The sequence below is a fragment of the Aedes albopictus genome, chromosome 3 (genome assembly GCF_035046485.1).
Source record: "Aedes albopictus strain Foshan chromosome 3, AalbF5, whole genome shotgun sequence".
In the NCBI taxonomy this organism is placed as follows: Eukaryota; Metazoa; Arthropoda; class Insecta; order Diptera; family Culicidae; genus Aedes; species Aedes albopictus.
This window is the reverse complement of record NC_085138.1, coordinates 427,663,169-427,684,105: the sequence shown is the minus strand read 5'-3', so window position 1 is coordinate 427,684,105 and position 20,937 is coordinate 427,663,169. Positions and strand designations below refer to the sequence as shown.

At 42.3% G+C, this 20,937-nt stretch overlaps 1 protein-coding gene across 1 annotated transcript in view; it reads left to right on the top strand.

Annotated features, from left to right (window-relative positions):
* Window positions 1–20,937, top strand: part of LOC109415401 (peroxidasin homolog) — a 567,856-nt gene that overhangs the window by 238,201 nt on the left and 308,718 nt on the right. Inside the window, exon 2 of the mRNA XM_062856469.1 lies at window positions 7,200–7,372. Within this exon, the coding sequence (XP_062712453.1) occupies window positions 7,200–7,372 (173 nt within the window). The remainder of the gene's footprint in view (window positions 1–7,199; window positions 7,373–20,937) is intronic.

The window sequence follows — 20,937 nt, the reverse complement described above, 5'->3', positions numbered from 1 at the left end:
ATAAAAAAAAAACAAATCCAATACATTCCGGAAGTTTACTCGGAGTGATGATACACTGCAAGCTTTAAGATGCAGCATTTTTGGATTTAGTGAAAGACCGAAATGCTGTAACAGTCCAAGTTTCCTCGCTTGAAGTAGAAAATGTACTGCGCTTTATTGTTGCTGACTTTCCTGGAAATAATTACTTAACGTTTTCATCAATCTCATCTATTATCACAGTTTAAATTGAAATTAACCCAGAGGACAAACTTCCCAGGAATTAACACAAACGGTTTTAATCAAAGATCTCGCCACAATCAGCTTCCCTTTTTCAATCTCCTGGCCAACATCAAACAGTCTCAGCACTGCCTTCACTCGTATAGTACCACTAATTAGTTCCACTTTCTTTACAAGCCACGGTTTGGTTCTTCATTCATTGTCGTCGGATTTTCATCACCTCCAATTCTCCTCGAAAGACAATGGCCATTTCAACCTTCATACCTACACAGATCATCAGACGTCTCTCTTCACTTGCTCTTTGTCGTTCATCTTTTAAACGGGTAATTAAAATATTCTGTTAGTCCGTCACGGCCCTCCCGTCGTTTTTACCCCTGTTTGACGTATGCTCACTAACGCCATCTGGTGAGAGCTTACTTGTTTTCATGATAATGAATTTGAACGCAATTAGTTCAACGTAACACTTCTGTTTTTCTATGATTCCCAGCTACCCCCGCTCGTGACAACTGGGAAACGTGAAGCAATCACAAATTATTCAAAGGTTATTCAATTTTTCGTTTCCATTTGCGCTCTTCGCCAGAAGTGTTCTGTGCACAGCGCAAAAATACGGAAAACTTCAAAAAGCTTATTACAAGTGCGGGCGAACTTTCATCGCCCGCGCTACGCGCTTTTAAAACAAAAGAGTAGCAAACTGTGCGGTGGTGGGCGATGCGACGACGACGACGACAGCAACGTGGTGGCTGTGGGTGGTTGGATGGTGGACATCAAAGCTGAAAACTGCTGTGATTCAGGAAACGACAACGCAGTAGCAGTCATCGACGCGACGGACGACGATGGTGACATCACGGTTGGTCAAAGGGATCGTGTTTGCGCGACGATGACGACGACTACGTTCGGCCAACCGTGGGAAAGTAATTTTACGCTTGTTATGATTTCAATTCGGTAATACAGGGGTACGGAAGCGTTAGCGGTGCGGCAGTGATGATGATGGTGCATTTCCGATGAGACGGGATAAAGTACAGCGAGTGATGATTTGGACAAATGAAAGTATGATAATCTCGTATTCTAACAGGTGAAAGGTTTGCATTGACTGTTGAAGTTCTTGGAGTAATCTGTATTTTCAGGTAACTTTTACACATACAGAGATTGTTTACGAAAAATCATGGGCAAGGGTGATATTTATTCATAGCTTTACAGACTTCATCTATTTTCTGTAGAGTTATCCCTCAGTAATAACTACAAACTTTTCGACGTTTTTGTGGACATATTCGGTCATAGGGCCTTCCTAACCTAGTTTAGTGCTGCTTCGCTGCCGCCATTATTTTGTCTGACAACACATGTCCTTCTCAGTTATTGCATACGGCAGGCCTAATCGTAATCTACGCAGTCTTGTGGCAGCTGCCTAAAACCTCCGCATAATGGTCCGATCCATAATTTTCTTCGCTTCAGTAATCACACTCTCTTCGTGCATGCTACATTTACTTGTTAGGTAGATTCGCTTGCCACCCTGTATCGCTGTGTGCTGTTTTGCGATTTGATGTTGGAACGCATCGTTCTGCTTTTTCTGAAACTCGCGATTCGGGTAATCGTACTCGAATTTTCGTGAGTACAACTATCCGAGATTGCCGGAGCCTGTGGCTCAGTGGTTCCACGTTCACTTTATTGATTGACCACCTTGTCGGCTGTTCGAGTCCGTATGAAGTTGATCATCAATATTAACTTCTTTTCTCGATCAGCCTAGATAGCTGTGTATCGATTGTCTCAATTGGCTAAGAATAACACTACGGACCGCCTGTTCCGGTGGTAAGAGTCCACCAACAGGTGACCCCTAATTCATGGTGTGATGCGACTTTATGCTTACCGTGCCTAGGAATGAATGGCTAGGGGGGTCTAATAAAAACTTAACCGCAAACGGAGCCTGTGGAGCATCAGGGAGCCCTCCACAGTATGTTGGCCTTACTGAAATAACCGGAGCAATAGTGCAGTGGACCTTGTGTTTCTCCGAGACAATCAGCTGCTCTTCTTTAGTCTAACTTGAGGCTAATTAAGGGCGGGATTATGAAGATGTTGTTAATAAGTTTAAATTTACACCTATATGGTTTCGCATTAGGCGCCATCCACAAATTACGTAACGCTCTAGGGGAGGGGGGAGTACGGCCAAGCGTTGCGGCCCATACACAAATTTTTAGGCTTTCATACAAAAAAAGCGTTACGGAGGGGGGAGGGGGGGGGTCAAAAATTGTCGATTTTAGCGTTACGTAATAAATGGATGCTGCCTTATGCGATTTACACAGTGTATTCTGTGCATCCTCGCCTTTGGCGTTTTTCAATCAATACCTATCTGGTTTTGTTGCTGCTGTTCTTTGTTGTGCTGTTGTTGCGAAGAGTTTAATCTTGCCTAGTTTTGGTAGTGGCTACGGTTAGGATGACTCAGATCAATCTTCAGCATAAAAGAACAGTAAAAAACAATCTTTACAGACTTATGCAAAATGGTTCAGCCCAAGTGGCCTTGGCCCAAGAACCTTACTTCCGTAAGGGGAATTTCTATCTAGGAAACCTTGTGAACCCGGTGTTTGCTACTTTCAGTAATCATGAAATGGCAAACTCGCGTGTCATGCCTCGAGCCTGTGTGCTTGTCAACAACGCAATAGTTGCTACACTCATCTCTGAACTAACTACCAGAAATGTATGTGCTATCACAATTGATGTATCTGTTGGAAACCTCAACAGAAAACACGTCAATTGTTCGGTTTATTTACCGTATGATGAACCATCCCCTACAGATACTTTCAAACAAGTCATCGCATAATGTACTTCAAAAGGCCTTCCACTAATTGTTGGCAGTGATGCTAATGCTCACCATATCATCTGGGGCAGCTCAGACATTAACTTGAGAGGCTTCAGTTTGATGAAGTACTTAAGTAGTACAGATCTTGCATTACTTAACATAGGCAACCGCCCAACCTTCATGGTATATGCTAGAGAGGAAGTGTTAGACATAACGCTTTGCTCTAGTAGAATAAGTCACGAGCTGACCAATTGGCATGTGTCAAATGAAGAATCTTTATCTGACAATCGCTACATCTTTTTTGAACATTTAAATGTTACTTCGCAAACATTGGGTTTCAGGAATTCCCGGTCAACAAACTGGGATCTTTATACTGATTTGGTTGCAGCCAAATTTCATGGATACTCACCATCCATTGACACTCCAAGTGATTTAGATGGCGCCGTTGATACTACAACGACCTTCATCATGGAAGCTTTTAAAGAAGCATGCCCACTACGGTCTGTGAAGATCACAAGAGGTACCCCTTTGGTGGAACTCTGATCTGGCGAAACTCAGGAAACAATGTAGAAAGAGTTGGAACAGACGACGTTCAGCTGGTTCGGAGGCTTTCAGGTCGGCTCGCAAGGCCTACAGGAAAGCTCTCCGGTCTTCTGAACGTTTCGGCTGGAAAAAAACTTTGTACAAATGTTTCCTGTTTGAGTGAAGTCAGTCGGTTAAACAAAATCCTTGAAAAATCTAAACATTTCCGAGTGAACGAACTTCGTTTGCCAAATGGCGATCTGACTTTCTCTGATGAGGAAGTTCTGGAATGCTTATTCAGCACACACTTTCCTGGATGTGTGGATATTACATCTTCGGGTGAACCTGATGTATTTTCTTGTAGTTACGATTCCCTAGCTTCGACTCGGAGTATTGTAACTATAGCATCGATTGAGTGGGCACTTAATAGCTTTGCTCCTTTCAAATCTCCTGGGGCAGATGGGATTTATCCTATTTTGCTTCAGAAGGGATTTGATCATTTCAAACATGTTTTGAAAAAAATAATTGTTTGCAGTTTTGCAGTTTGCAGATATTACTGTAAAGTTTATTCCGAAAGTGGGTCGTGCGTCGCATGAAGAAGCATAGAGTTTCAGACCTTTCAGTTTGACCTCTTTTCTTCTGAAATGCTTAGAACGCATTGTCGATCATCACATCCGTGATGTTCATCTGGCCAATGTGCCTCTTCATGTGAACCAACATGCCTATCAATCTGGTAAGTCCACTGTGACACTTTTACACAAGGTTGTTTACGATATCGAGAAAGAATTCGCTCAAAAGCAATCCTGTTTGGGTGTTTTCTTAGATATCGAGGGTGCCTTTGACAACGTGCCTTTCGATGCCATATTGGAAGCCGCACGGAGTCATGGTATACCTTCAATGATTTCCAATTGGATTCATCAAATGCTCAAAAACCGATATCTCTTCTCGACATTGCGTCTAGCAGGGACTAGGAAATTGAGTGTTTGTGGATGCTCCCAAGGGGGAGTCTTGTCACCGCTTTTGTGGATTCTCGTAGCAGAGACGCTATTGAGGCAACTCAATAATAGCGGTTTTCCTACTTATGGCCGACGACTACCTAGCATTGTTAGTTGGTATGTGCATCAGCACCCTTTTCGACCTGATGCAAAACACTCTTCAGGTAATTGAGGGTTGGTGTCGCCTATATGGCCTTTCGGTATATCCGAGTAAAACATCTATTGTTCTTTTCACGGAAAGGCAAAACCGTAATGGTGATCAACCTTTACGTCTCTTTGATTTTGAAGTCGATGTGACTGAACAGGTAAAGTACGTTGGAGTCATTCTTGATTCCAAGCTTTTCTGGACACCTCACATTGAGTTCAGAATCAAGAAAGCTTGTATGGCCTTCGGGTAATGCCGGCGAATTTTTGGTACAAGTTGGGGTCTAAAACCCAAGTATATCAAATGGATTTACACAACTGTGGTTCGGCCAATATTGGATTCGGCCTATGGATGTCTTGTGTGGTGGCAAAAGAGCGAAATGAGAACGATCCAATCAAAATTAGGCCATCTGCAAATGATATGCTTAATGGCGATGTCTGGAGCGTTCTCTTCAACTCCCACGGCAGCGCTCGAAGTTCTCTTTGATGTTGCCTCACTACACATTCATCTTAAACAAGAAGCACTTTCTTGCACTTACCGTCTACGGGTACTCGGTCTACTAGAGGAAACTCCTGTGAACCGCACATCAACACACGCCTCGTTGTTTCCACTTTCGGTGAATTGGGACAAAATTGTCCTTGCTCCAAGTGATCTTACAATTGCTTGTAATTTTCCATATAGGACATTTTCCACGAAAATCCCTTCCCGGGAAGAGTGGACATCTGGATATCTGGAAAGAAGTATTTCAGACGGCATCGTATGTTACAGTGATGGCTCCCTTCTCGAAGGTCGAGCAGGTGCTGGTGTTTATTCTCGTGAGCTAAGGCTGTATCAGTCTTACTCACTTGGTAGACACTGAACCGTTTTCAGGCCGAAATCTTTGCTCTTATGTGCGGAGTGCAATCGGCACTTCAGCAGCACGTAATGGGCAAAGTAATATACTTCTTTTCAGATAGCCAGGCTGGTATTAAAGCACTTGCTTCGGCCAACTCCAGGTCGAAGATAGTTATCGCTTGCCGAACTCAAATCGAGGAGCTGAATTCGGCAAACGCTGTTCACCTTGCATGGGTACCTGGCCATTCTTCCATCGCTGGAAATGAATTGGCTGATGAGTTAGCTCGCACTGGAGCATCACATGAATTCATTGGCCCTGAGCCAGCTATTCCGATATCGAAGTGTTGGGTAAAGCTTCAGATTCACACCTAGGCTGCTACTCAACGCAGACAATACTGGAATAGTTTGGAGTCATGTCGTCAAACCAAATTGTGTTGTACTGAGCCATCTCTAGGGGTGGCGAAGTATCTAACAAACCTGTCAAAGCAGAACTGCAGCATTCTGGTCAAAGCATTGACTGGCCTCTGCCGACTCAGCTATCACATGGCGAATATTCAGCAAGCTGATACATTTGCATGTGATAGCTGTGAATCCGATTATGGAATTTCGTATCATTTGATATATAACTGTCCAGTTTTTACGCATTTGCGTTTCCGAGTATTCGGTAAACACTTATTAAGTGAAACTGACTTCAGAGACCTGAATATTCGGGATATTCTGTTGTTCTTAAACCGCTGTGGTAAAGAGCTATAGGCTCTCTTTCGCTTCCTGCGTTATTATCCTCTTCCAGGGTACTTTTCCTATTTCCCTACCTGTCCTTATCCCCATCCTTATCCTTATTCCCTTCCTTTTCCCTCAGGTAGATGATGAAATAGGCTATTATTTTGACGATGGCACAAATGTCCCAAATGAAGGATAACGTGCCTCTGGAGCCGGCCTTCTGATATCTGATACCTGAGGGTCTCCGGTTAGCTTAGTGGTTAAGGCTATGGATCATTGGATCGTCAATCCGGAGACAAAGGGTTCGATTTCCGTTCCGGTTTTCTTGACTCCCTGGGCATAGTATCATTGTACTTGCCTTACAATATACAAATTCTTGCAATGGCAGGTAAAGAAAGTTCTTCAATTAACAGTGGAAGTGCTCAAAGAACACTATGTTGAAACGAGGCAGGCCAAGTTCCAGTGCGGACGTAGAGCCTTAAATAAGAAGCGAGAAGTAGAAGAATCTGGCCCCACAAGTTTTTCATATACCATACTTTCTGATTCAGCTTCAGAACTGAGCTGTAGATGATTGAATCTAAATATGTCGAAATTTTCAGCACTACCTATAAGTAAAGGATTTACCCAATGTATAACAATCTACCACAACGTAAGGTAGCCATTGTGATGGTCAACTCTTGCAACCTATGAAGCTCTAAATCACTGTGGCGAGTTATTCGACCCAGATCACTAGGGATCTTCTTTCCCGGTAAAATCTTCTGTTTCAACCAACCATTAATTAATTATATTTTCACAATGGCCCTCCTAAGCTCCTCAAACACCCCGTACCCTTCCCCAGCATCGATATCTCTTTCCACTTGAAGATGGTCTATTCCATCGTTTGTCCACAACACTCTCCATAACCATCCTGCAGGGCGCAATTCATTCTCGTCATTAATGTTGTGCTTTTCTTTCTCTATCTCTCGTTTGTTCTTGGCAGGAAATCCGATTCGGAACCAAACGGGAGTCCCTTCCGCTGTGGAGCAACGACTTCTACTGAGACGGCGAGGACGACGACGACGACGGAAGCGAAGGAAAGGCTGAAAATGAGGAAAAATATGAGATCGATGACGTGTTTCGTGATATTTCTGCTAGTTTTCATCATGAGTTATGGTGAGTGTGTGGCATTTTGTGCTGTCGTTTCTGTTTCTCGCGCGCGGATGAATTATGTATGGGGTTCGGGAGATTAATGTGCTGCGAGTGGATTTCGAGCGGCTCTTGGGGTTGTTTGTTTTTGGGGGGCCGACAGCATTGTCTTCCGTCCGGATTTGTGCTGCTGCAGCAGCAGCATCAACAAGGAAAATTAGAGACCGATGGTAAACAGTCGATGATTTGTAATTATGGCGATGGAAAACGTTTACTCTATCATTTCTCGCACACGAACTCGTACGGGAAGTTGAGCATTATTTGTCAGACGTTTTATGATGAAGAACATCAACACCGAAAGGGGCAATTTATCGCTATCAGAGCGTTGTATTATATTGATAGCCAAATGTCGAGACGAAGGACGGTATTTACGCATATAATTACAACAGCAGTTCTTTCAGATGTTCCTCCAGAAATTCTTCCAATAAGTCCTCCAGAAATTCATGGAATTGCTCAAGAATTCCATCAGGATGCCTCCAGGAATTCTTTCAGGAGTTTCCTCAAGAATACAATCAGAATTTCCTCAAGAAATTTCTCCAGGATTCTCTATGAGGAATTCCTTTCAAATTTTCTTCGAAATTCTCTGACAATTCTTCTGGGAATTCTTCCAGGAATTTCTCTGAAAATTCCTGCTGGAACTCATCTAGAGATTTCTCCTGGAATTTCTCTACAAATTCCTTTAGGCATTTCTCCTGTAATCACTCTATGCATTCTCTGGAATTCCTCCAGAAAATGCTCTAGGAATTGCACTTGGAATTCCTCATGGAATTCCTCGTGAAATTTCTCCTCGAATCCCTCCTGGAATTCCCCCTGGAATTTCTCCAGGAATTCCTCCTGGAATTCCTCCTGGAATTCCTCCAGGAACTCCTCCAGGAATTCCTCCAGGAATTCGTTCTGGAATTCGTTCTGGAATTCCTTCTGGAATTCCTCCTGGAATTTCTTCTGGAATTCCTCCTGGAATTCCTTCTGGAATTCCTCCTGGAATTCCTTCTAGAATTCCTCCTGAAATTCCTTCTGGAATTCCTTCTGGAATTCTTCCTGGAATTCTTCCAGGAATTCTTCCTGGAATTCCTCCTGGAAATCTTCCTGGAATACCTCCTGGAATTCTTCCTGGAATTCCTCCTGGAATTCTTCCTGGAATTCCTCCTGGAATTCTTCCTGGAATTCCTCCTGGAATTCTTCCTGGAATTCTTCCTGGAATTCCTCCTGGAATTCTTCCTGGAATTCTTCCTGGAATTCCTCCTGGAATTCCTCCTGGAATTCCTCCTGGAATTGTTCCTGGAATTCCTCCTGGAATTGTTCCTGGAATTCCTCCTGGAATTCCTCCTGGAATTCCTCCTGGAATTCCTCCTGGAATTCCTCCTGGAATTCCTCCTGGAATTCCTCCTGGAATTCCTCCTGGAATTCCTCCTGGAATTCCTACTGAAATTACTCCTGGAATTCCTCCTGGAATTACTCCTGGAATTCCTCCTGGAATTCCTCCTGGAATTCCTCCTGGAATTCCTCCTGGAATTCCTCCTGGAGTTCCTCCTGGAATTCCTCCTGGAATTCCTCCTGAAATTCCTCCTGGAATTCCTCCTGGAATTCCTCCTGGAATTCCTCCTGGAATTCCTCCTGGAATTCCTCCTGGAATTCCTCCTGGAATTCCTCCTGGAATTCCTCCTGGAACTCCTCCTGGAATTCCTCCTGGAACTCCTCCTGGAATTCCTCCTGGAATTCCTCCTGGAATTCCTCCTGGAATTCCTCCTGGAATTCCTCCTGGAACTCCTCCTGGAATTCCTCCTGGAATTCCTCCTGGAATTCCTCCTGGAATTCCTCCTGGAATTCCTCCTGGAATTCCTCCTGGAATTCCTCCTGGAATTCCTCCTGGAATTCCTCCTGGAATTCCTCCTGGAATTCCTCCTGGAATTCCTCCTGGAATTCCTCCTGGAATTCCTCCTGGAATTCCTCCTGGAATTCCTCCTGGAATTCCTCCTGGAATTCCTCCTGGAATTCCTCCTGGAATTCCTCCTGGAATTCCTCCTGGAATTCCTCCTGGAATTCCTCCTGGAATTCCTCCTGGAATTCCTCCTGGAATTCCTCCTGGAATTCCTCCTGGAATTGTTCCTGGAATTGTTCCTGGAATTTTTCCTGGAATTCCTCCTGGAATTCCTCCTGGAATTCCTCCTGGAATTGTTCCTGGAATTCCTCCTGGAATTGTTCCTGGAATTGTTCCTGGAATTCCTCCTGGAATTCCTCCTGGAATTCCTCCTGGAATTCCTCCTGGAATTCCTCCTGGAATTCCTCCTGGAATTCCTACTGGAATTACTCCTGGAATTCCTCCTGGAATTACTCCTGGAATTACTCCTGGAATTCCTCCTGGAATTCCTCCTGGAATTCCTCCTGGAATTCCTCCTGGAATTCCTACTGGAATTACTCCTGGAATTCCTCCTGGAATTACTCCTGGAATTCCTCCTGGAATTCCTCCTGGAATTCCTCCTGGAATTCCTCCTGGAATTCCTCCTGGAATTCCTCCTGGAATTCCTCCTGGAATTCCTCCTGGAATTCCTCCTGGAATTCCTCCTGGAATTCCTCCTGGAATTCCTCCTGGAATTTCTCCTGGAATTCCTCCTGGAATTCCTCCTGGAATTCCTCCTGGAATTCCTCCTGGAGTTCCTCCTGGAATTCCTCCTGGAATTCCTCCTGGAATTCCTCCTGGAATTCCTCCTGGAATTCCTCCTGGAATTCCTCCTGGAATTCCTCCTGGAATTCCTCCTGGAATTCCTCCTGGAATTCCTCCTGGAATTCCTCCTGGAATTCCTCCTGGAATTCCTCCTGGAATTCCTCCTGAAATTCCTCCTGGAATTCCTCCTGGAATTCCTCCTGGAATTCCTCCTGGAATTCCTCCTGGAATTCCTCCTGGAATTCCTCCTGGAATTCCTCCTGGAATTCCTCCTGGAATTCCTCCTGGAATTCCTCCTGGAATTCCTCCTGGAATTCCTCCTGGAATTCCTCCTGGAATTCCTCCTGGAATTCCTCCTGGAATTCCTCCTTTAATTCCTCCTGGAATTCCTCCTGGAATTCCTCCTGGAATTCCTCCTGGAATTCCTCCTGGAATTCCTCCTGGAATTCCTCTTGGAATTCCTCCTGGAATTCCTCCTGGAATTCCTCCTGGAATTCCTCCTGGAATTCCTCCTGGAATTCCTCCTGGAATTCCTCCTGGAATTCATCCTGGAATTCCTCCTGGAATTCATCCTGGAATTCCTCCTGGAATTCCTCCTGGAATTCCTCCTGGAATTCCTCCTGGAATTCCTCCTGGAATTCCTCCTGGAATTCCTCCTGGAATTCCTCCTGGAATTCCTCCTGGAATTCCTCCTGGAATTCCTCCTGGAATTCCTCCTGGAATTCCTCCTGGAATTCCTCCTGGAATTCCTCCTGGAATTCCTCCTGGAATTCCTCCTGGAATTTCTCCTGGAATTCTTCCTGGAATTCCTCATGGAATTCCTCCTGGAATTGCTCCTGGAATTCCTCCTGGAATTGCTCCTGGAATTCCTCCTGGAATTCCTCCTGGAATTCCTCCTGGAATTCCTCCTGGAATTCCTCCTGGAATTCCTCCTGGAATTCCTCCTGGAATTCCTCCTAGAATTCCTCCTGGAATTCCTCCTGGAATTCCTCCTGGAATTCCTTCTTGAGTTCCTCCTGGAATTCCTTCCTAAATTCCTCCTGGAATTCCTTCTGGAATTCCTTCTGGAATTCCTTCTGGAATTCCTCCTGGAATGCCTCTTGGAATTCCTCCTGGAATTCCTCCTGGAATTCCTAACAATCACTTTAAATACATCATACTTAGAAACAAAACATAAACTTCTCTACTGAGAATGTACGAAACCTTATCAATCTTTCAAAACTCCCAATAAACGTGTCATTATTCAGTTTTCACCGCTTCAACTGATCTTTTCGTCCGAAAATACCATTGAACCTTCGGTGACTTGGCGCGTAGCGATGATTTATTCATCTTTTTTTACTCATCTCCCGTACCGTCATCAGTCATCGTCAGGCCACCCTGCGCAGGGAGGTCGAAAAGTACCGAAGCAGCAAACAGTACCAAAACGCCGCTTTTACACCAGTCTCTAATTCAAGGCCGTTTATTTACCGACGACGACGACGTCGTTGCCGCTTTCGCAGAAAACAAATTCCGCGAAAATCGATGTTTTACGGACGGAAACTCTCGGGGTTGCTCCCGGTGGATTCCACAAACCTCGTCCTCCTCCTCCTGACATTCCAAAACTTCCAACAAGGACAAGGACACGACATTTTCGGACGCCATCCAATCTGAAATTCATAATAAAATTCCTTATCGCCTCCGCCCCGCGCCTGTCAGAGACAACGAAAAACTAATGCTCCGTCAAATAAGCTCCAGTCCAGACGGGCAGGGGCAACCAACAAACACCCAACGAACACCCGGGAGCACGGAGACCTTGACAATATGTATTCATCCCGTGTGTTTGGTAATAATTCATGGCCATCGCACCGCCGTGTTCAGGGCGGCTGTTCCCGGGTAGACGGGGAAAATGGAACTTCAACTAAAATAGCTGCCTTCTTCGTTGGGGTCGATAAGGTGTCGTGACAGCAGGAGCGTTACAGAATAAGCAATTAGGAAAATTAAAAGACTTCGATTTATTGCCCAATTTCCATGTCTGTGCTTCTAGGTCAGGGAATATGAGCAGTATTGACGCGTTGTGGTAATGTAAAAGTCTCAAGGCGGAATACGTAGGAAAATACACAGGGGATTCTTGGTAGAATTCCGGTAAATTTTAGTAGCACTATTCCAGAGGGAATTGCTGAAGAAAAATCTGTGGGATTTACATGAGATATTCCTGGAGAAACTCCTAGATGAGATTCTGGGAATTCCGTGGGAAAATTTATGAAGGAACAATTTAAGCAGTTTCTGTAGTAATTGTTGAGAGAATACCTGGAGGAATTTCTAGGGCAAGTCCTAGAGTAATTTCTAGAGAACTTTCTGCAGGAGTTTTTGAGAATTTGTCGGAGGAATGTCCAATGGATATTCAGGAGCAATTCCTGTAGAAATTCCCCATGGATTTTCTGGAGTATTTTCAGAGTATATTCCTGGAATAATATGGAAAAAATCCTGTTATGATAGCTCGGATGAGTTCCTGAAAAATATCCTGGACTCCTGGAAGGATTACTGAAGGAACTGAGGGGGTAGCTCTTATGGATTGTCCATAGAAGTTCCCATAAAAATCATGCAGAAATTACTGAGGGAAGTTGTGGATATAATCTTTTGGGGGTTTCTAGAGAAATTATTAGGGGAATTACAAGGAGAGTTTATGTGACAATTCCTAGAGTTTTTTTTTTCAAATTCTTTGAAAAAATTCCGAAAAATTCCTGGAGGCCAAGAGACTTTTTGAAAGGATCTTGCGAATGAATTTTAGGATGAACTTCTGGAGTAACTTTTGGGTCATTTTTAGCAAGAATTAGAGAAGGAAATTTCCTGCAGAATGGTCTCAGAGAACGGCAAATTTCAGCAGTAATTTCTGCAGGAGTTCCTGAAAAAATCAAGTATAAATTCATGAAAAAATTACATGAGATATTTCTTAAGAAATTACTTTAATTCTTTAGTTCTTGAGAAATTTCCAGGAACAACTTCTGAAGTTTTGCCTTAGGGGAATTTCTGAAGAATATAAAAAATCATCTTGACTTTCTAGATGAATTGTGTGGGAAGCTCGTGGGAAAATTTGAGGTTGAATTGCTATCTGTGGGAATGTCTGAGAATATGACTAAGGATATTCCTGCTAGATTTGCATTGTACATGTTGTGGTAATTACTTATTAGTAGAGAATTCCCGGATCAAATTTTGGGGGAGCCTTGTGGATGCTCGTACTGGAACTCGTAGTACATTTCATGGAGAAAATTGAAAAAAAAAATCAAAAATTCAAAAAGTGGCTTGTTTTACGATTTTAATCTCCTCTATGAAATTGGATATTTTTCTTCTACTCATCTTGTTACAACAAAATCGATCTTGGGATTTTTCTTATTTGTTTGTGTACACATACATATTAGAAAAATATTCTGTCTGATTTTTTCATAGAAATAAGAAAGTGCAAAAATATTATTCAGCTTTCCTTAATATACATGTAATAAAATCAGCTTGATGAATTTCCGAATCTGTTTGCACCCTCACAAACATAAGAATGACTGTCACTTTTCTTATATTTCCGGACAGTTATAAAAATCCCCTGTTCAGTTTTGGAGGAGTTTCAGATCTTAGCAATCTTTTTTTTTATTATTTTTTTATCCTATTTATCTTTTTGAGATTATTAAATTTGTTGTGCCCCATGTGTGTAAAGAAATATTTGCGTGCTTGGAAATACTTCCAAGAATTCCTACAGACATTCCTCCAAGAAAAATATAATCCAGGGATTCAAAATTTTTCGGGGATTCTCTTAGAAAACTTTTTAGAAATTCCTTCAGAAATTGTTAGGAAATTTCTGAAATTTGTGCAGGGCTTCTTTGGTCTTTGCCCATGGAATCGATAAAATCCTGATTCCTGATTATTTAAAAAAAAAACTTTCAGAGATTTTTTGAGAAATTCATCTCAGGTATCATTTTAGAAATTTCACTAGCAATTCCATCAGATTGTAACCAGAAAATATTTTTTTAAAATACTTCAGAAAGTCCTCAAGTGATTGCTTCAGGTTTTTCAGAGATTCTTCCGAAAATTTATCTAAGAATTTTTTGGTAAACTTTTCTTGAATATCTTCAAAATTTCCTCCTTGGATTCCTGTACAAAATTCTTCAGGGATTTCAACCAAATTCCAAAGATTTCTTCATAAATTTTTCTTACTAAGAGTTTCAGTAAAGAAAATCTCCAGGAGTTCTGCCAGAAAATCTTTCCTTCGTAAGTTTTCCTTGAATTCTTTCAATAAATCTTTCAGGGATTATTATTTTTATTTTTTTTATTTTTGAAATTATCAGCTAGAGCTGGTTCGTCTCTTATTTAGTAAATTTTCTCCAAGAATTCCTACGGAATTTCCTCTAGAGGTTCACTCAGAAGTTGCTCAAGGGATCCTTTAGAACATTTTTCTTCGATTGCTTCAGAAAGTTTCCTTCAGAAATTTAGAGGTTTTTTCAAAAATTTTCCTTCACTTTTTTCCAAAAAAAAAACAGGTTTTTATAAAAAAACTTCCACAGATTTCCTCAGTAATAACTAGAGAGATTTCTTTAAAGTATTCTCTAGGAAATCTTCAGAAATCGCTGCAGGTGTTATTTTTGAAAATATTTTGCGTATTCATTCTGAAATTCCTGGCCTTCAGAACAGGGATTCCTCAATTTTTTTCCAGGGATTTCTGTAGAAACTTCCCTTGAAATTATTACATTGATTCTTTCGGAAATTTCTTTGTGAATTCCTTTAGATTTTTCCTGTATACATTCTTCCAGGGATTCCTCACTAAAATCTTGCAGGGCTTCTTGCAAAAAATATGTCCTACAAAAACACCTGTTGGATCTCGCTCCAACGTCGTCGGCCGGCGTCATCACAGGCTGCTTCAAACCGACCAAGCTGCGAAGCGTGTGAGAAACGGCCCTTTGATACAACGAGCTGCGCTGCCTATTGTACGATAGTTTCGTCAGCCTAACCGCACGTTGGGCTCCCTGTAGCATGCAGCGCAGCGCGTTCATTCTATTATTTTCTATCTGTTTTGTGTCATTATCCGTACTATCAGTCACCTATAAAAGGTTACTGAGCAAACTGTATCATGTTAGTGTGTATCGTCATATCACCGCCGTGTGGAGCACTGCCACACGGTGGTGCGAATAAATAGTAAAACGTTTATTGCGTGTACTTCTTCTACGCCGCCCGGTGTCCCGTATATAGTTAGACACAACGTGGGGCAAGACATCCTGGCCGAAACATTGGTGCCGTGACCAGGATGAAGGACACCCCGGAGGACCATCGGACGGACAACGGATTACTTTCGACGCCACCGACAACTCACCATGGGCCGAGCCGTCGCCCACCGGATCGAAGCATCCGCTCCTTGGACCGTAGCGTCCCCCGTCGGATCCCTGCATCCACCCGTGTCGGACCGTAGCGTCCCCCTGTAGGACCCCAGCGTCCACCCGCCGGATCGTAGCATCCATTGTCGGACCCCCAGCGTCCACCGCAGGCCGCGAGCGCATCATCGCCCTGCCGAACGTTCCACCGTCGGACCATTGCCGTCCACCCCCCGGACCCTGTGTCATTTTGCCGGACCATTGCCGTCCACCCGTCGGACCCCGAGTGTCCACCTGCAGGATGCGAACGTATCATCGCCCTGCCGAACATCCACCGTCGGACCACGAGCGTCCACCCATGGGACCCAGCGTCCACTGCAGGCCGCGAGCGCATCATCGCCGCCTGCACAGGGAAAAATTTCTACTCAGTGACTGAGTTGGTCTTACTCAGATATCGAAAAATCCTTTGTTTTCTTACTCAGTTTCCGTTAAAAGTGGGACAACCCATTGCCAATGGGTTGTCCCACTTTTAGCCGAAACTGAGTAAGAAAACAAAGGATTTTTCGATTTCTGAGTAGGGCCAACTCAGTCATTGAGTAGAAATTTTTCTCGGTGTGTCGAATCTGCCACCGTCGGACCCCCAGCGTCCACTGCAGGGCTGAAGAGTCACCCTGTCGAATCGTCCAACTGCAGGGCCGAAGCGTCGACCTGTCGAATTGGATTGTCCATTCACTGGACCACCACATCCCTCCGTCAAACAAGCCGCCGTATCATCAATCAACCCAACCGTCGTCGTCACAAACCAAAGACCAGTGCGAAGTGAATCAATCCCATCCCATCATCCGGTTCGAGTGCAAACGTTCCAGCTGATCCAACCGAAATAGGCGAACGAAAACGAGAAGCGAAAAAACTACCTGGCCGACTACGCACATCGTCATCGAAGAGCGAATCATCTTCGACCACAGTCGGACCTACCTACCTACCTACACACCAAAAATCGATTCAAGGTTTCAGCAAAATTTTGCTGAATTTTGCCGAGCTGAAGGTTTCAGCAAAAATTTTGCTGAAATTCAGCAAAATTTGCTGATTTGTTCAGTAAACTCTGCTGATCACCAGTAACGTGTTGCTGAAATTCAGCAAACTTTGCTGAAAGTTCAGCAAAAAATTTTGCTGGACTCTTCAGCTCGGCAAAATTCAGCAAAATATTGCTGAAAGCGTTTAGTGTGTAACATCGGACAGCGAACCAGAGCAGCGATCACATCCCGATCGCAACCAGCTGATCCCGATCGTACCTACAGCGCCAGATGAAACGTCGTCGTCAGCCTGGCCGGCGCAAAAGATAATTGAATACGTGCGTTTTCGGGCGGGAGTATGTTGGCGCAGCACATGAACGGCGTTATCTAGGCGCCCTCAATAGCAGCAGCAGCGCACCGGTACATTCAATTAGGATAGTTTTGCTTGCCATTTATTTTACTGCTAGCAGCAAGCAGCCCAGCGGCTATTGTAACATTCGCACTGGGCTGCGTGGTGCTATCCCGTCAGCGCATCGCACATTGTGGCGATGCGCATTCAAAGATTGTCCGTAATATCACTGCCGCTTATAAAAGCGGCAGCGTGATGATTGTAATGTTAGTTGTAAGCAATAGAACCACCACAGAGCAGGAGCACTGCCTCTCTGTGGTGCGCCAATAAATCGTAGTAAAAAGTAGTTCGCATTCGCCTTATCCTCCGGGAGAAGAAACACAACGTGGGGCCTATCAACCGCTGGACGAAACAACACCTTTATCCTTCAGAATTTCTGCAGGAAATCCATCCAGAAAATTCTCTTTTTGAAAAATTTTCTTAAATTGCTTCAAAAATTGTTCCATTTAGCGCTTTCAGGAAATCTTCTAAAGATTCCTTCAAAAGTTTCTCCAGAGATTGTTTTTAGAAAATTTCACCTGGGTTGCCCGAAGAACTCCCACATGAATTTCTGCAACAATTTCTTCCTCAATTCCATTAAAAACTCTTTAGTGGATTTTCCGGCAAATCTTCCACAAATTTCCCCCAGTGATTCCTTCTGAAAGTCATAAATTCACAATTCCTTCAAAAATTTCTCCAGGTTTCCATTGAAAAATCTTCCACAAATTCCGAAGAAATTCCTCCAATGTTTTCTCAGAAATTCTTGATTTCTTAATAGTTTATTCCTGAAAATTTTGTTGACAGGCTTGTCTGTACTGAGTGCTTTAAAATTCAGCTTTTTTGATTCACATCACCAAAATTATCACCATGCGCACAGCGTGGGCTAGACTGCTTCTACAGATTCCTCCAGAAATCTTTTCAAGGTTTTCTTCAAGTATTCCTTCTGGGAGTCTGTCATCGATTGCTTCAGAAATAACTCCAGGAATTTAATCATATAATTTTCCAAGGATTCTTTCAAGAATTACTTTGTTCATTTCTTACAAAATTCTCCCTTTGCTTTGGATGCTTTAAAAAATTCGTCGAAAAGATAGTAGTATTTTATGTTATTTTTTCAAGGAATGTTTCGAAAATTCTTCAAGGTTTCCTCCAGAAAATCTTCTATTAATTTTCCGTTCCGTTTTTTTTTTAAGAAATTTCTTCAGGGATTATTCAAGAATACCCTCCATAGATCTTTCAATTAAATCTTCCATAGATCTTTCAAAAATTTTCTCCGTGTTGATTTTTTTCTAGAAATGAGTAATTCTCGCTGAAACCGGTCCACCTTGTTTTTAAAAATGCTTAAGGCTCAAATGAGAATCGCACATTATTCAAAACTAAAAAAGCACTTTTCTCCAGAATGACGGGAGAGCTAACAAAACCACTGTGTCCGATTGTCAAAATTGACTAAATAAACATTCTTATTTTCTTTGATTTGTGGATCATTTTGGGAAAAAGTGCTTTTTGGTTCTACAGGGGATAGACAAAATGATCGGGACAGGCAAAATTTTCACTTTCCAAAAAATGTTCAACTAGCTATAACTTTTCGAAAAGTGCATCGAATATTCTCAAATTTTTACTGTAAGCTCTTTAACTAGTTGTGTAGTGGACAAAATTTGGAAAAGGTCGGACAATTCTTCACGAAGTTATAAAGATTTTTGAAAAAAAGGTAAAATTATCCGATAGCCAACTTTGAGCTGTTATACCTCCGAATTCAATGAACCGATTGCAATGAAATTTTGAACATTTAAGACTTATATAATGAACTCTGGAAAACATTTGACTTATTTTGAAATTTTTAACAAGCGAAAAAATTATAGCGATTTTATTTTTTTCACGATTTTATAGTAAATTGGTCTCTTTTTAATATGCATCCCATTACTTTTTCAATTTATTGGCGGCTATGTTGTTACTTTCCTTCAAAACGCATTTATATATTAGTCAATTAGAGGGAAACTAAATGAACTATAATTTGCATCTTGAATTTTGAAACGATGTTGATGTTTTTGATAATTTGGTGTTTTATTAGAAAAATGATCTAATCGTTATAATTTTCTTCCGTGTTAAGAATATTAAGTTAAGTCAATGGTTTTTCATAGCTCATTATATAAGTCATTAATGGTCAAAATTCCATTGCATTCGGTTCATTGAATCCGGAGATATAACTGCTCAAAGTTGGCTATCGGATAATTTTACCATTTTCAAAAATCTTTATAACTTCGTGAAGAATTTTCCGATTTTTTCCAAATTTTGCCCACTGATACACAACTAGTTGAAGAACTTACAGTAAAAATTTGAGAATATTTGATGCACTTTTCGAAAAGTTACAGCTAATTGAACATTTTTTGAAAAGTGAAAGTTTTGCCTGTCCCGATCATTTTGTCTATCCCCTGTAGAACATTTGACACTTTCAATTGAGCCTTAATGTGGCGGTTTTCGGAAAGTCCTTGCCAAAAAAGTAAGCGAAATGCATTTTGTTACTCAAATTGATGGACCTCTCGTTAGCTAGAGCCACAACAATTTTTGCGGACCCCTCGATTTTGGTCAAATGTTTGAGCTGTTACAACTCGAAAGTTTCTTCTAACGGTGAAAAAAAAATTTGATAGACAAATCCAAGATGGCGGGCAAAATCAATATGGCCGACTCAACTTTTGATAATCGTAGTTAAAAGTAGCTTTATCTGTCCTCTGTTCAACAACATTTCGTTTTGAGGTGGTTTTTTGAGAAATTTTCGAGTTATAACGGTTTCAATGAGCCCCAATTTGACCAAAATCGAGGGGTCTGCAATAATTGTTGTGACTCTAACTAACGAGGGTCCATCAATATGGGTAACTAAATGCATTTTCCTTTTTTTTTTTTGGCAAGGACTTACAGAAAATCGTCACCTTAAGCATTTTTAAAGACAAGGTGTAAATAGTGGACCGTTCTCAGCGAGATTATAATCCTAAGGGAATTTTTGAAGGAACTCCTACAAGATTCCCTGAAGAAATCCCAGGAGCGATCCTTGGAACACCTTCTGGAAGAAATCCTGAAGGGACTTCTCGAACAAGGATATCCTGAATAAATCTTGGTAGGAACTTTTATATAGGAATCGCTGAATAAACTTCTGGGGTCTTCCCTGAGTTCTCCTGGTGGTATCCTTGGATCTTCGTATAAGATTCCCTGAAGGAACTTCTGTAATGATTTCTGAAGGAACTTCTGTAGGAATCTCTGAAAAATATCAGCAGGAATCTCTGAAGAAACATCTGCGAGAATCCATGAAACTCCTGGAGGTATCTCTGATGGAAGTCCTGGAAAGAACTGCTGTAAGAATTTCTAATGATACTTCAGAAGGAATCCCTGCAGGAACTCCTACACTGATTTATAAACTCCTGCAGGTATTCCTGAAGAAACTTCTCACGGAATTCTTGATGGATCTTCAGATGGCACATATGAATCCTCCTGCAAGAATATTTAAAGGGGCTTCTGGAAGGATACCTGAACGAACTCCCGTTGAAATAGCTTAGGGAACTTCTGAAGGAATTCTTAATGAACACATGGAGGATCCTTGAATACTCCTGGAGCTATCTATAAGAGAGACCGCAGAGCGAACTCCTAAGATCACCTAAGGAACTTCTCGAGCAGTTCTTGAAGAACTCCTGAAAGAATCTCTGAACATTTTCTTGAGGCATAACGAAGTAATTCCAAGAGGAATGAATTTCAGGAATTTCTGATGGATCTCCTGGAGGAATCTCTAAGGAAACTCCCGGACTAGATCCTAGCAAAACTCCTGAAGGAACTTCTGAAGGAATCCATGAAGGAACTCTCAGACTAATCTCTGAAGGACCTCCTATGAGAATTCCCGAAGGATGTTCTGTATGAATCTCTGATGTATCTCTAGTAGGCATCCTTGAATTCTCCTGAAATAATTTTTGAAGGTACTCCTGTCGAGATATTCCTGAGAGATCTTCTGAAAAAAAATCATCCTGGATGCATCCCTGTAGATTTTTCTGGTGGAATCCCAGGTGGAGGCATTACTATATTCTTCTGGAAGATTCTCTGAAGGAACTTCTGGAGAGATGTGAATGTGTGTTCTAAGAGTAGAGAAATCAATTATTGTAATCAAA